Source organism: Schistocerca piceifrons, chromosome 6, assembly GCF_021461385.2.
Source record: "Schistocerca piceifrons isolate TAMUIC-IGC-003096 chromosome 6, iqSchPice1.1, whole genome shotgun sequence".
In the NCBI taxonomy this organism is placed as follows: Eukaryota; Metazoa; Arthropoda; class Insecta; order Orthoptera; family Acrididae; genus Schistocerca; species Schistocerca piceifrons.
In genome coordinates, this window is record NC_060143.1 from 162,132,553 (window position 1) to 162,148,814 (window position 16,262).

Here is a 16,262-nt window from a genome sequence, read left to right on the forward strand (position 1 = left end):
GGAGATAAGAGCGAACTAAGGCAGCCACCACTTCGGAACAATAGAGTCGGCTTGTCCAGCAATGAGAAGGAAAATGCGTTTTTGTGTAGGTGCCAATTTATTTCGTGGGAGCGTCTACTTGTAGCAGCATCTGGAGCCCTGTGCTGGGCACCCTCAGCGATTCAAGAATAGCTGCAATCCCCGTACTGCTGTCTGGCTCGCTGTACAAAAACTTCCTGACAAATTAAAACTGTGTGCCAGACTGTGACACGTGCATGGTTTGGCCACTGTGACAGTTACTAAGACTATACCCTGCTAGGTGTGTACATTTGCACGTCAATAAGTTGGCTGAGGTTGCAGATGTGGGGCGTGTACTCTATGTAATTGGTGTGAACACCTCCACATCGTAAGCTTACTGCTCACGCCGTAGAGGCACAGTGTACCTTTTCCTCTGCTGCTGGTTCTCTCTGAACTGCAGCACGGCTAAAGTGAGCAATAGGCACTGTACGAGGTCTGTTCAACAAATTCCGGAACGTTCGTTTTTAATTTCGCGCCAATAGTGTGTTGGGGCGATATGCCTGTTAGTTATTGCTAAGTGTTGTATTGAGTAGAACATTGTGTCGCACAGTTTGCGAATTTCGAGATTGTAAAGTTAGAAGAGCATTACCTGTTACATGAAACTCAGGTGATACAGGAAGCCTACGGTGATGAGTGCTTAAGTGGTACTCGGTGTTACGAATGGTTTCCACAGTTTAAAATGGCCGGATGAAAGTTAATGACCCTCCGTTTATGACGCCCTTCGACTTCTACCGAAGGATTAGTTCATCAAGAATTCGTGCCACAGGGACAAAGAGTTAATCATGATATTAACGAGACGTGTAGCGATGCCTGCGAGCAAATGTGAGAAGGAAACGGCCTAAACTGTGGCGACACAATTCATGGCTCTTGCATCGCGGTAACGCACCCACACATTCATCCCTGTTGGTGCGTGACTGCTGGACGATGAACGATATCACTGTGCTGGCTCGCCCTCCGTACTCTCCAGACCTGGCCCCTGTGGACTTTTTTTTACTTCCAAAGTTGAAAACCCCGTTGAAAGGACGAAGATTTGCAACGATAGACGAGATAAAAGAAAATTCGCAGATGGCGTTTCTCGTGAAACAATAAGAGCCAAGACTGCTTCCCGAAGTGGAAACGACGTTTGGAGCGGTGTAGCAATTGTGGAGGAGAGTATTTCGAAGAAGACCATGCACCATAAGTAAAAGGTAAGCGTAGAAAAATTTTGTGGGCAGAGATCCGTAACTTTTTGAACAGAGCTCGTATGAGTTAACTGTGTGGAATCTGTCGATTCTGAGGCCAGAATATGGACACAAGGCATATGGTCGCGTAAAAGATATTAAAGTGGACGGAACTAATTAGTTAACAGGAGTTTAGTAATTAGTTAATCACGAGTGATTTGCACATAGTGGTTACTTCATACAACTGAAAGAATTTATAGTTGTTAACCAACTTATATGTATGAGAGGTTAGATTGTGATTTCAACTGTGTGTGAGTAAGAGCTTCAAGTCATAGTGTATCGTATTTGATAATAAATTCAAAGGTGTCGTGAAACTTGAACTGTTATTGTTCAGTAGTTTCCCAGTCATTAATACGAGTAGTACATACTCGAAAGAAAGTACCGTGGTTATATTGGTTAGGGCAGATTGTCATTATCAAAAACAACCATGACTGAAGGACGTAAGCTACACTATTAATTTAACAGTCTGCTGGAGATTACCGAGCAGGGTAGCGCATTGGTTAGCACACGGGACTCGCATTCGGGAGGACGACGGTTCAACCATCCTGATTTAGGTTCAAAATGGCTCTGAGCACTATGGGACTCAACTGCTGAGGTCATTAGTCCCATAGAACTTAGAACTAGTTAAACCTAACTAACCTAAGGACATCACAAACATCCATGCCCGAGGCAGGATTCGAACCTGCGACTGTAGCGGTCTCGCGGTTCCAGACTGCAGCGCCTTTAGCCGCACGGCCACTTCGGCCGCCCCTGATTTAGGTTTTCCGTGATTTTCCTAAATGGGCTAAGGCAAATGCTGGAATGGTTCCTTCGAAAGGGCATGGCTGCTTCCCTTCTCCATGCTTCTCTAATCAGTGCTTGTCCTCCATTCCTAATGACCTCTTTCTCGATGAGACGTTAAACACTGAGCTCCTCCTCCACCACCTCCTCCTCCAGCTGGAGATTAATTAAATTGTGGTAACAGTTTACTAGTAGATAACTTACAACATTCAAGCTATTGTCAGTGTTTCAGACACTGAGCCTATACCCTGGCGGATGTGGACATCTTCCAATATGTGTTGTATCCAGTACCTTTTTTACTGAACCTGTACCCTTGTGGGTATAGATATCTCCACTTATACATTTTGGGCAGTGTTCCGGATGTCGGCCTGGACCTCTTGGGTGTGGACATGTGCTTGTCAGTGTATTGGCCGTTGTTGCAGGTGTGGTGCCTCCACCTAGTTGTGTGTGCCCATCTCCTTTTGCAGGTTTTGGGGCCTGTACCCTAGTGGGAGTCGGCTTCTCCACATACTTGTGTTGTCCTGGGTTAAAGGTATGGGGCCTGTAGCCTGATGAGTGTGGGCACGTCCACATGATTGTTCTGATGGTGTAGCAGGCGTGGGCCCTATATGCTATTGGGTGTGGACATACCCACATGAGTGGTATTGGGGTGTCAGACCTACAATCCTTTTGAGTACTTAGGCCAAAGTTACATTTATGAAGCCCCTAGCCTGGTGGGTGTAGACATCTCTACGTCAGAGTGTTGAAGCAGATTTGGTATGTAGAACACCCGCAACTGAGAGGCGTGAGAAATAATTTATATGGATCTGCTTCAGTTGTGCTAATTGTTCATTCAAACCACAACCAGTCTGAGGATTTTAAAATCCTGTCTTCAGATGTATGAAACTATAACATACAAAGGAAAGGTAGGAAGAAATATAATGCAACATTTCTGTAAAAACCAGAACAGACTACCGAAACGAGGTGACTCACTTATCGTATTTGGTAATGCGTAACGTGTGGTCAGGCCAGTCAGTGCAAGAGCTCCCTGTCACTGCATCTTGCCAGAAATAGAAAAAAAGGGGAGGGCCTGATACTCAAACTGACCCAAAAGTATAACGTGCAGGGAGATGGGACGAAGGAAACATAAACCGAAAACAAATACTTGACACACACTCCGCCATCGGACAGCCGCACATTACGAACACCACCAACGACTGAATGGAGGGCCACGCTGGAGGTCCGGAAGCGCAGTGGAGCGCAGGAATGAATATACAAAGGATAAAAGCAGAGCAAAGGTGATAAAAATTGATGCTAACATAGGCCATGCTAAGTAAATCATCACATATATGATGCATTATGGGCTCGAGTGACATAAAGTAAAATATATAAAAACTAACACAAACCTAAAATATTGTAGTAATGTAAACAGCTAAATAACAACCGCAAATTATCAAGCTGAGTGCTCTTCTTTATACAAAGCAATAATCATATTTAAAGATGGCTAAGAAACGAAACACTAAACGAATGGGAGAAAAATGTCTGAAACTCACAAACTTGTAAAAGTATGTGTCCTTATAGGCAACAAGGCATGGTACGTAGGTCAAACGAGTGAACGGAGGATTACACAATAAAAGCTGTTATAAAAAATAATGGTAAGATAAACTATACCAAATGAATCATGTTATATGTAGGATACATTACGATTTCAAGTAATGTTAAATGAAATATATAAATATAAAAACCATCATAAAAATTTAAAATTTAAGTATAGTGATGCTAGAAGTGGATGACAAATTAACGTGAGCGGACTGAGCACCCTTTGTTAGACGAAATAATACTAATATGGACTTTAGAGAAACAGATCTGACCTGTGATATATTACTTAAGAAACTTACAGTTATTCAGTAGAACAGTATGTTTCAACATGGTTTGCCATTCAGTGTGTATAGTGAATTCTGGTTCAAATTGCGTAAAATTTCAATTTCTTGCAATAAGCTAACGACTCGACCTCTCTGCTGTAGGCGAAGAATACTTAATTCGTTACTTATGTCAGGTATATAGCGATTGCGTGAGTGCTTGTAGCTGATTATTTAACGCAGATCTCGAATTACTTAAGCTGTGGTGTTCTTTGAATTGAATTGGGAAAATACGTCCTGTTTGTCCAAGTTAAAGGCGTTGGCAGTCATTATAGTTAATCTGATAAACACCTGGCAGTGAGTGTGATATGTGATTACCCTTTTTCGTGCTGTCTAAACTGTAGGCCACCTTGATTCGGTTCGTAAACTGCACATGTTATACCGGCAGTTTTTAACCACTTGACAACTTTGTCAGAAATAATTTCCGTGTATGGTACTTTACAGTATACGTTGGAATCTGTATTCTTAAAGACGAGTGTGAGAGTCATACAATGAAGGCTTTCACGACCGGATGTTTCAGCTGCTGAGAATTTTTCCGGGTTGTATGGAAGTGGTCCATGGAACTCTTCAATCCCTGACTTTCGTCCAAGGCTACGTTGGACATCTTCGGAGGTGCTCCTGATTGTGCTGAGTCTTGCCGACTGACGAGTCGGACGTTGAAGAGCGTCCTAAATACTGCGGAAAGTGGGCGTGATCTGGATTTCGCATGATAGCAAAAATGGTTCAAATGGCTTTGAGCACTATGGGAGTTAACATCTGAGGTCATCAGTCCCCTAGAGCTTACAACTACGTAAACCTAACTAACCTAAGGACATCGCACACATTCATACCCGAGGCAGGATTCGAACCTGCGACCGTAGCGGTCACACGGTTCTAGACTGAAGCGCCTAGAACCGCATGATAGCAGAGATAAACCTTGTCAAAGATAAAAATTTTTAACTATCGATAATACGTCAAAGATAAAAACTTCTCGTTAGTTCCGTAGCGCCACAGTCCATATATCACAGAGTTTCATGGCTTCTTCTTCTTCTTTTCTGTTAAAATTATCCCTATGTTTATATATTTCGATGGCTTCTCTATATAGCCGTGGATAATAGTTCGTCATAGTACATAAAACTTCAGTTTCCGAAAATTTCACTACGTAATCACCTGATCAAAGAGCATGTTCCATTACTGCTGCTTTGTCTGTTTTCCCTAGTCGGCAAAGACTTTTATGTTTCTTTAACTGTGTATTCACACCTCTTTGTAGTTCCAATATAGACCTTGCCATACCTGCATGGAATCTTATATACACCACTTGCAGACAGAGGGGGACTTTTATCCTTAACGGAACGAAGTGCTTCGCCTATTTTCTTAGTTGGTCTGAAGTGTGAGAGTGCTCCCATGTTTATTATCGTTATGGCTATTACATTGTATCTGTTGGTTAAGCCTGTCCACTGTTTGTATAGAACATCAATTAGTATACACATTGTATCCAATAATTTTCGGTGTTGGCCAGGATTGCAGGTGTGGGCCCTGCATCCTAGTGGGTGAGGACTTCCGTACATGAGGAGTTATGCAGGTGTGTGGCCTCTATCTTGTTGGGTGTGGGCATGTCCGTGTGAGTGCTTTGGTCGGACTAGCAGGTGTGGGGTCTTTGGCCAGGTGGTTACGGACAAGTCCATGTGAGTGTGTTGGCCGGTGTTGCAGGTGGGGGGCCTGTACCGCGGCATGGCGGCGCCGCTGGCGGGCGTGGCGGCGGTGAACGCGGTGACGTTCGGCGTGTACGGGCTGGCGGCGCGCTACCTGGGCGCCGACTCGCTGCGCGGCCAGTTCGCCGCAGGCGCGCTCTCCGGGCTGGCGCAGTCGGCCATCTGCGCTCCGCTGGAGCAGCTCAAGACGCGCGCACAGCTGCTGGGCGTCGGCCCGCTGCAGTGCGCCGCCGACACGCTGCGCCGGGAAGGCCCGCGCGGGCTCTTCCGGGGGCTCGCCGCCACCGTGCTGCGGGACACCCCAGCCATGGGTGAGCTGCGCTAGCTGTCTTCCTTAACAGCTACCTACCCCCAGTGCTGGTAGTAAGTGAAAATGTAAAGCTGTCCTCAAACGGAGGGCTGTTCAACACTGCCGTGCCGTTGGTGGGGAGGCTTGCGTGTCTCAGCGATACAGATAGACGTACCGTAGGTGCAACCACAACGGAGGGGTATCTGTTGAGAAGCCAGACAAACGTGTCGTTCCTGAAGAGGGGCAGTAGCCTTTTCAGTAGTTGCAGGGGCAACAGTCTGGATGATTGACTGATCTGGCCTTGTAACACTAACCAAAATGGCCTTGCTGTGCTGGTACTGCGAAAGGCTGAAAGCAAGGGGAAACTACAGCCGTAATTTTTCCCGAGGGCATGCAGTTTTACTGCATGGTTAAATGATGATGGCGTCCTCTTGGGTAAAATATTCCGGAGGTAAAACGGTCCCCCATTCGGATCTCCGGGCGGGGACTACTCAACAGGACGTCGTTATCAGGAGAAAGAAAACTGGCGTTCTACGGATCGTAGCGAGGGGCAGATCCCTTAATCGGGCAGGTAGGTTAGAAAATCTAAAAAGGGAAATGGATAGGTTAAAGTTAGATATAGTGGGAATTAGTGAAGTTCAGTGGCTTTTGACAATGTTGACTGGAATACTCTGTATCAATTTCTGAAGGAGCCAGAGGTAAAATACAGGGAGCGAAAGGCTATTTACAATTTGTACAGAAACCAGATGGCAGTTATAAGACTCGTGGGGCATGAAAGGGAAGCAGTGGTTGGTAAGGGAGTGGGGTTGTAGCCTATCCCCGGTGTTATTCAATCTGTATATTGAGCAAGCAGTAAAGGAAACAAAAGAAAAATTTGGAGTAGAATTAAAATCCATAGAGAAGAAATAAAAACTTTGAGGTTCGCCGATGACATTGTAATTCTGTCAGAGACAGCAAAAGACCTGGAAGAGCAGCTGAACGGAATCGGCAGTGTCTTGAAAGGAGGATATAAGATGAACATCAACAAAAGCAAAAATCGGGTGATACTGAGGGAATTAGATTAGGAAATGAGACGCTTAAGGTAGTAAATGAGTTTTGCTATTTCGGGAGCAAAATAATTGATGATGGTCGAAGTAGAGAGGATATAAAATGTAGACTGGCAATGGCAAGGAAAGCGTTTCTGAAGAAGAGAAATTTATTAACATCGAGTATAGATTTAAGTGTCAGGAAGTCGTTTCTGAAAGTATTTGTGTGGAGTGTAGCCATCTATGGAAGTGAAACGTGGACGGTAAATAGTTTAGACAACAAGAGAATAGAAGCTTTCAAAATGTGGTGCTACAGAAGAATGCTGAAGATTAGATGGGTAGATCACATAACTAATGAGGATGTATTGAGTAGAATTTGTGGCACAACTTGACTAGGAGAAGGGATCGGTTGGTGGGGCATATTCTGAGGCATCAAGGAATCATCAATTTAGTATTGGAGGGTAGCGTGGAGGGTAAAAATCGGGAGGGAGACCAAGAGATGAATACACTAAACAGATTCAGAAGGATGTAGGTTGCAGTAGGTACTGGGAGATGAAGAAGCTTGCACAGGCTAGAGTAGCGTGCAGAGCTGCATCAAACAAGTCTCAGGACTGAAGGCCACAACAACAACAGCCTCTATGTAATGCAAAAATTGACCACTAGATGTCGCGAGAGAGGGACCTCCCAGTACAAAAACAGGCGGGGAATTTTTTGTTCTCAGTGGCGAAGCAGTGACAGCAGGAAGGGTGGGTCACGAGGACTCAATGACCTCGAATTTGGACTAGTCACTGGCTTCATCAAAGTTTTCAAATTTGTCACGGGCATTTCACCCGTTCTAATGCTGCCCAAGTCGACTGCTGGAGTGCAGGTGTTACGATTGTGAACTGGAAACACGAAGGAACGATCACAGCTAAACTGAGACCATGCAGAGCTCATGTAGTTACGGACGAGGAGATGGGCAGAGACCGTCGAGTGTTGCAGAGGATGGGACCGAAACATCGCATGAAATTAGGACCCACTCGTGAGTTCCAAATTGCTATCAGTAGTCCAGGTGGCACAATGACTGCCTGTAGGGAACTAAAGAGAATAGGTTACAATGGTCGAGTAGTTCCTCATATGCCACATACTTTTGTAATCAGTGCTAAGCGAGATGGTGGAAAGAGAGACGCCACTGAACAGTGGATGACTGATAGAAGGCTAAATGCGGAAGGATATGGAACACATTTTACAGCATTGTGTACTGAATACCGTGTAGGAACCTCACAGACGATGACGGTTTGTATTAGCGTGACTAATACGCTGTCATAAAGCGACGTCTTTGAAGCAATGGTTTGTGAGCAATAATATTCCTGAAATGAACTGGCTTGCCCAGAATGCCGATGTGGACCCAATGCAACACTTTTAGGATTTAAAAACACAGACTTCACTTCAGACTCCAGCTCCGAACATCACTACCTTTTCTGGTTTTAGTTCTCTAGAAAGAATTGGCTGCCATTTCTCCACACACATTCAGACACCTCATTGAAAGAATCCCTAGCAGAGTTCTGGCCATCAAAAATGCGAAGGTTGGACACACCCTATGTTAATGCACTCTGATAGGTATTCAGTTACTTTTGATCAGATGGTGTACCTTTCCAGAAGAGAAAAAATCGAGGAGTTTAAGATGTAGTGCTATAGGAAGATGTCGAAAAGTAGATGGATCGACAAGAAATGGGCGAGGAGAGAAACATTTCGAAAGCAGCAAACTAGAAGGAGGACTGGCTGATAGGACATGAACTGAGACACCGTAGAATTGGTTCCATGATAATTGAGGGAGCTTTATTGTAGGGAAGCGAGATATTTAAATATATTCAACAAATTATTGAGGACATTGACTGCAAATGAGGATAAGAATTCGTTGTGAGCTGCATCAAACCAGTCAGGTGACTTTAGCCCCGCCCTACAACCCCCCCCCCCCCCCTTACTCACAAAAAAAAAGAAATAAAAATAAATAACCTACTTTTCAGAAATTATTAAGTAATTATCCGATGTGAGAATCAAACGTTTATTCAAATTAGTATGCATAATCGTTGAGACTGGAGACATACCAAGGTAATCGCAAAGTTTTTATTAACTCCTCGAAAAGATAAAATTATAAAATTAATTTTTTGCTTTTTGCCGATATAAGCCTGCAGCCCTGATACGCAATGGAATCACTGCGCCACGATACAGTAGCATGCCTCAGCGGGAGCCGTTAACAAAATGACGCAGCCCATTGATGTAGTCGTGATGGATGGCACCATTTTTATTTCGCCTCCTCTAGCGGCTTACTACGGAAGTGTTTGGTGGGTTTTCAATGTGTAGTTGGCCTACAGGCGTGTATCTGCATAAAAAGAATTAATTACATAACTTAAGGTTTTCGACGTGATAGCTCATGCATCCAAATCGAAGATTGTAATAATATATGAACGGAAAAGAAAACTGACTACGCGTTAAATAATGTACAAGACTTTTGGCTGCTACACACTGCAAGAGCGTTTGTATTCAAACTTTTAAAATACAAATTGGAGTGCTATTTATCTTGAAGTAAGGTGTAACTATCACTCTTCTTACGTAATTAAACATAATTTTTGCTTTGGCCAAACATTCTTCACCGGGCCGTTTCCGCATCTTCAGTGGTTTACAAACGAAAACATTTATCATTACAATTATTTGCTTAACCATAAGAATTCTGAGTCGTCTGCATTTATATACAGGGTACGGCAGCGTTCATAGTAGGGTATTAAAAACACACCATCAGGCAGTAACTGTAATTTATTTATTACCTCTTATGTCAATTAATAGTTAAAGGTATACCATTTACTAATGTGTAAGTCATTGTCCATTACGTAGATTACTTTTTGAATATGACTCCTGTCAAATGATGCCCTCTCTACACAACATATTCATCTAGGCGGCGTTGGAAGCTTTCCATAACTCGGCGTAACGTATTCCCTGGGACATTGCCGACGGCAGTTCTGATGCGATCCTTCAATGGTGGCACAACGTGTTCGGAACACTTCTTGCTTCAGGTAGCACCAAAGGAAAAAGTGTGCATATGAAAGGTCAGTTGAGCGAGGCGGCCAGGAAATGTCACCAAAACGGGAAATAACTCTACCGGGAAATGTCTGTCGCAAGAAATCCATGCAAATTCTGGCTGTATGCGAGGTCGCTCCGTCTTGCTGAAACCATGATTCCACATCGACTATACCTAATTGGGGAAGAACGAAGTCTTGCAGCATCTTTAGGTAGCGTTCACTGGTGACAGTTACAGCCCCACCGCTGTCATCCTCAAAGAAGTAAGGGCCAATAATCCCAAAGGAAGCAACTCCACACGACACTGTGACACGAGAACTGTGCAAGGGCTAGATGTGCAGTTCATGTGAGTTTACATCACTCCAATAACGCATATTCTGTTTATTCACTGAATCACATAGCTCGAAATGAGCATCATCTGACATCAGGATGGTGTGTAACATTTGTGGATTTTGGCGAAGGAGATCACGCATGGTTAAGCAGAATGTTTCGCGTGAAATCCAATCGCGAGGCCTAATTTTCTGAACAATCTGCATAGAATATGGATGAAAATGGAGATCTTCGTGCAATATTCTCGTGAATAAGCAATCGGATATATGCACAGTTTGCGCATGACGACGAGCAGATCTTTTTGGGCTACGCAATAGTGCAGCACGAACATTTTCCACGGCTTCTGGTGTCCGCACAGTTCTGTCACTGCTTCGCGGTTTGCCATTGCAAACAGAACCTGTTGTTCGAAATGCACGCACCCACCTCACAATGGTCCGTCCATCTGGAACTTTCCCATGACGTCCCAAGTTCAAATGTTGCAGAAATAGACGCTGGGTGGCAATAACAGAGTCGTTATTCTTGAAATAGCTTTCAACAGCAAAGGCACGATGCTGTGCACTCCACTGCTTCATATCACTGTTACGTTCGAAATGGCAGCTCATTAGTGCACGAATGTGGCAAGAACCGGCGCGCATTCCTGCAGTACGTCATTGTACTACGCAAGTCAAATTACGCTATGAACGCTGCCGCACAAAAGGGTACGGCCAAACTTTCAGGGAACATCCCTCACACACAAATAAAGAAAAGACGTTATGTGGGCATGTGTCCGGAAACGCTTAATTTCCATGTTAGAGTTCATTTTAGTTTCGTCAGTATGTACTGTACTTCCTCGATTCACCGCCAATTGAAGGAAGGTAATGTTGACTTCGGTGCTTGTGTTGACATGCGACTCATTGCTCTGCAGTACTAGCATCAAGCATATCAGTACGTAGCATCAACAGGTTAGTGTTCATCACGAACGTGGTTTTGCAGTCAGTGCAAATGCGGAGTTGGCAGATGCCCATTTGATGTATGGATTAGCACGGGGCAATAGCCGTGGCGCGGTACGTTTGTATCGAGACAGATTTCGAGAACGAAGGTGTCCCGACAGGAAGACGTTCGAAGCAATTGATCGGCGTTTTAGGGAGACCGGAACATTCCAGCCTATGACTCGCGACTGGGGAAGACCTAGAACGACGAGGACACCTGCAATGGACGGGGCAATTCTTCGTGCAGTTGACGATAACCCTAATGTCAGCGTCAGAGAAGTTGCTGCTGTACAAGGTAACGTTGACCACGTCGCTGTATGGAGAGTGCTACGGGAGAACCAGTTGTTTCCGTACCATGTACAGCGTGTGCAGGCACTATCAGCAGCTGATTGGCCTCCACGGTTACACTTCTGCGAATGGTTCATCCAACAATGTGTCAATCCTCATTTGAGTGCAAATGTTCTCTTTACGGATGAGGCTTCATTCCAACGTAATCAAATTGGAAATTTTCACAATCAACATGTGTGGGCTGACGAGAATCCGCACACAATTGTGCAATCACGTCATCAACACAGATTTTCTGTCAACGTTTGGGCAGGCATTGTTGGTGATGTCTTGATTGGGCCCCATGTTTTTCCACCTACGCTCAATGGAGCGCGTTATCATGATTTCTTCCGGGTACTCTACCTGTGCTGCTAGAACATGTGCCTTTACAAGTACGACACAACATGTGGTTCATGCACGATGGAGCTCTTGCACATTTCAGTCGAAGTGTTCGTACGCTTCTCAACAACAGATTCGGTGACCGATGGATTGGTAGAGGCGGACCAATTCCATGGCCTCCACGCTCTCCTGACCTCAACCCTCTTGACTTTCATTTATGGGGGCATTTGAAAGCTCTTGTCTACGCAACCCCGGTACCAAATGTAGAGACTCTTCGTGCTCGTACTGTGGACGGCTGTGATACAATACGTCATTCTCCAGGGCTGCATCAGCGCATCAGGGATTCCATGCGACGGAGGGTGGATGCATGTATCCTCGCTAACGGAGGACATTTTGAACATTTCCTGTAACAAAGTGTTTGAAGTCACGCTGGTACGTTCTGTTGCTGTGTGTTTCCATCCCATGATTAATGTGATTTGAAGAGAAGTAATAAAATGAGCTCTAACATGGAAAGTAAGCGTTTCCGGACACATGTCCACGTAACATATTTTCTTTCTTTGTGTGTGAGGAATGTTTCCTGAAAGTTTGGCCGTACCTTTTTGTAACACCCAGTATACTATTTCATAGCAGCATTTGTAGGTTAACTCTGTTTACGTTAGCTATAAGTAAAAAATGGTTCAAATGGCTCTGAGCGTAGCGGTCGCGCGGTTCCAGACTGAAGCGCCTAGAACCGCTCGGCCACACTGGCCGGTGCTATAAGTACAGAATGTGCATTGAGCATCTGTTGTACTGTACGTTCACTGATTCTTCTGTAAGCACTTTTGTACTAATACTTTCTTTTATAGAAGTTTTCACTGCCTGCATTTCATTGTTCTGATATTACGCATGTGAACTTGCTGCCATGTTAAATGTGGAGTCATGGAAAGCTATAGACTAGATAGGAGTACCTCTGAAACTCGTGTTTATTACCCTGGGAGGCAAAATTGAATTAGTCTGGAGGGAAAAGCAAAAAAAAAAAAAAAAAAAAAAAAAAGAATAAATAAATTCGATTATAATAAGTAAATTAAAAAAAATTACCATCTCTGTCCTATCGTACTCTAGTATTAGTTAGTTCATCTTCATCATTAAAGTCACAACCAAATTGGCATGTGAGACCTTCTACTGCACAAATGTCTGTTTTAGACAATTCATGTATTACAGTTTTAAGCGATATGCATGCATGTTGTTCTTGCATTTATTTCTAATGTGGTCTGTGTAGTTTGCATTAAGCCGTTGCTTCAACTTGTTCTTATCACGTCAAATGCAGCCAACATCTTCCTGCATCCTGTGTTCTCCATTGGCTTACCTTCATGTCCCGCTTACCCCCATTTTATTTTCATTACGTCTGTAGCCCCATTCTGTTCCGAGGTCCATTCACTGTTTTTTCTCTCTATTCAATAAGTCCTATCATCACCTCTCGATTACTCCCTGAGCAATCCACAGTTTTGAATGGTTTTCACGTGTGAAGTCCATATCTCACTAACATAGGGTAAAATGAGTAAGAAACAATGATTGTAAAATTCCAAACTTCAGACACATTGCAAGATTTGTTCTGATGCACTACTTAGTTTACACTCTGGCTAATTTAACTCTTCTGTTTGCTTCTTTTCCTGTTTGTATCGTCTTCGGATTCAGCGCCTGTCGTCAGCAGTAAACTCCATCAGCAACTGTTTTCCTAATTTTGGAAATCTAAAAGTATGCGCATGCGTCGTAAGACAATTTTTAATGAGTGAAATAATACGTTTAGATAGTGACATTTGAGATGATGATGGTTTCTTGGACTTCACAAACACGACACCCTGGCCTGCAACCTTTTTTTTTTTATAGAGTCATTAGTGTCGAGTATCCATTACTATCGCTAAATGGTTGAAGATGACAATTCCATTAGCCACAACCGGAAGGTGTGAAAGTAGATTTTCGATTATAGTAACAATGAAATGAAACCAAGGGTACGATTGACCGTGGAGCGATGTCAATTGGCTAGCTCAACAAAAGTTAGTTAATACAAACAGCAGCAACGGTCTTATTGATTCATCACACCTTCACTTAATAAAAATGCTGCTCAGGCACACGTGTTTTACTTGTTACAACATTAATCAAAATATTATTTACATTTCATTAATTTAATACCCTAGTGTTAACCCCCACACCGCTCCCACTGCCACTGCGAATATTTGGTTAGGAACTAAACTATGTTGGGCCGATTAGCTTATACTAGATGTAATTTAGTTGCTATGGTGTCAAGGAGGTTGTGAACCAGTAACGCAGAGGTTAACTGTGAAATGGGGAGACTGAAGTGGAGAGAGCTGTGATATTCATGTGTGTTGGAAAAGAAGAATAATGGTTATTCTTATCTCAGAGATTAACAACGTTAAATTATTACTGGAAAAACTTAACGTGGCTAGAGGTCGGACCCCAGCAAGCAATTGCTATAGTCATTGCCGAATACTTTGTGTCTGTGTACTCATCTTTGCTTTGTCTTAGGCGTTGCTCATGTTTTCTTTTCAAATTTTGAAGTAAGTAAAGAGGCTACTTGAAGACCATCACCGTGTTCCAGTATGTCGGTCACGAATCTAAAAAAGTTGGGACATTTTGAACCACCCTGCGTCAGTTCTGATTTCGCAGAAGCATGAATTGGGGTGTGGGATCATAATCCTGCAAAAGGAAAGCGGCAGTCCAAAGCCGTCCTCATGCGGGACGAGGCAACTGTGGACGCCGACGGGAAATCCAGTCTTATGAAACTCAGCGCCCGCCTCACACGGGACGTGCTAGTTAATATGACACGCGAATGTAGCACTCTATAGCGGCAGCTCTGGGCTGTATCTGGCTCGCAAATCACACAATTTGTTTACGGAAATGGACGTGCATAAAATTACTATGTTAACTGTATTAAAACGCAAATTTCTTCCCATGTCTGTTTGTAGTATAAGTAAAGAAAAACTTCAATGTGTGCACTTATATTTACATAACATCAAATCTCACAGCAATTACTTGTATTAATCTAATAAGAAAGTTCCACAACGTTTTAGAAAACGCGAAAGGGGGAAACACTATATCTGGATACCGTCGAACACAAACCTACTACCCTCTGTTTCGTAACGTGGCGGTGTAGCCCAACAGGAGTGACTTTTTACTTTACGTCACGATCTTCTGAAGGGTTTAGTCGCCGATATGTTATTAAGGCGGGTAGGACGTCAAACGGGCCGACTTGGAGCAGGAGAGGCACCACAGGACATTTTAATTTACACTGTCTATACTTTTACAAATAAATTCATATAACTTTGTCAGCATCACCAGGAAGGATTCAGAATTCACACTCATAGCAATGGAAGTTCGAAAACATAACGAAGTAATGTTTTTTTACATGTGAAATTTCATCATTTTTATCGCTTACTAATGGCAGCATTTGTTGCTAAAGGTACACTTTTCTTCATAAGTAAGAGAGATTTTTCGATGAATTTTGCACAGCATACAAACCAAATTTAAAGGTGTATGAAACTCTAGAAATTTCGAAATCTATTAAAAATTGAGGTAATTAACTAGAAAATTAGTGTTTTTTGTAAACATGAAGTTTAAAATATAACAGTTCATTCGTTTTTTCATAAATTAAATAAATTCTACAGTTTCATACACCTGTGAGTATGGTATGTATGAATTCATCGAAGAATCTCTCTAATTTATGAAGAAAAGTGTACCTAAAGCAACAAATGCAGCCATTAGAAGTGAAAAAATGATGAAATTTCACACGTAAAAAAAATTATTTTGTTATGTTTTCGAACTTCCACTGCAGTGAGTCTGAATCCTGAATCCTTCCTGGTGATGCTGACAAAGTTTTATGAATTTTGTTTGTAAAAGTATAGACACTGGAAATTAACATGTCTTGTGATGCCTCTCCTGCTCCAAGTCGGCCCGTTTGACGTCCTACCCCCCTTAACTGACATTTAATTATAACAAATCCTACAAAGAACGCCACGTTTTTGACGAATCTTTAATATGCCATTTCTTTAAAAAGGCGTACTTTCCAAAACACCCGAGGTATAACACGAAAATAACTAAATACGAAAATTCTTTAACCACCAATATGACGTTTCCCGCCATTTTATTACAGCAAATTGTAGCAATAACGGCACGTTCTCAAGAGATTCATTGTGCGGTGCTCAGAAACAGCATATATTCATAGGGTGTAAGTTATACCATGAAACCCACGAAATGTGTACTTCACCTGAACACAACAAATACAATATGGCG

At 43.0% G+C, this 16,262-nt stretch overlaps 1 protein-coding gene across 1 annotated transcript in view; it reads left to right on the forward strand.

The window, feature by feature from the left end:
* The window catches only part of LOC124802457 (mitochondrial basic amino acids transporter-like), a 250,623-nt gene that overhangs the window by 187,487 nt on the left and 46,874 nt on the right, over window positions 1-16,262 (forward strand). Inside the window, exon 5 of the mRNA XM_047263242.1 lies at window positions 5,645-5,957. Coding sequence (XP_047119198.1) covers window positions 5,645-5,957 — 313 coding nt within the window. The remainder of the gene's footprint in view (window positions 1-5,644; window positions 5,958-16,262) is intronic.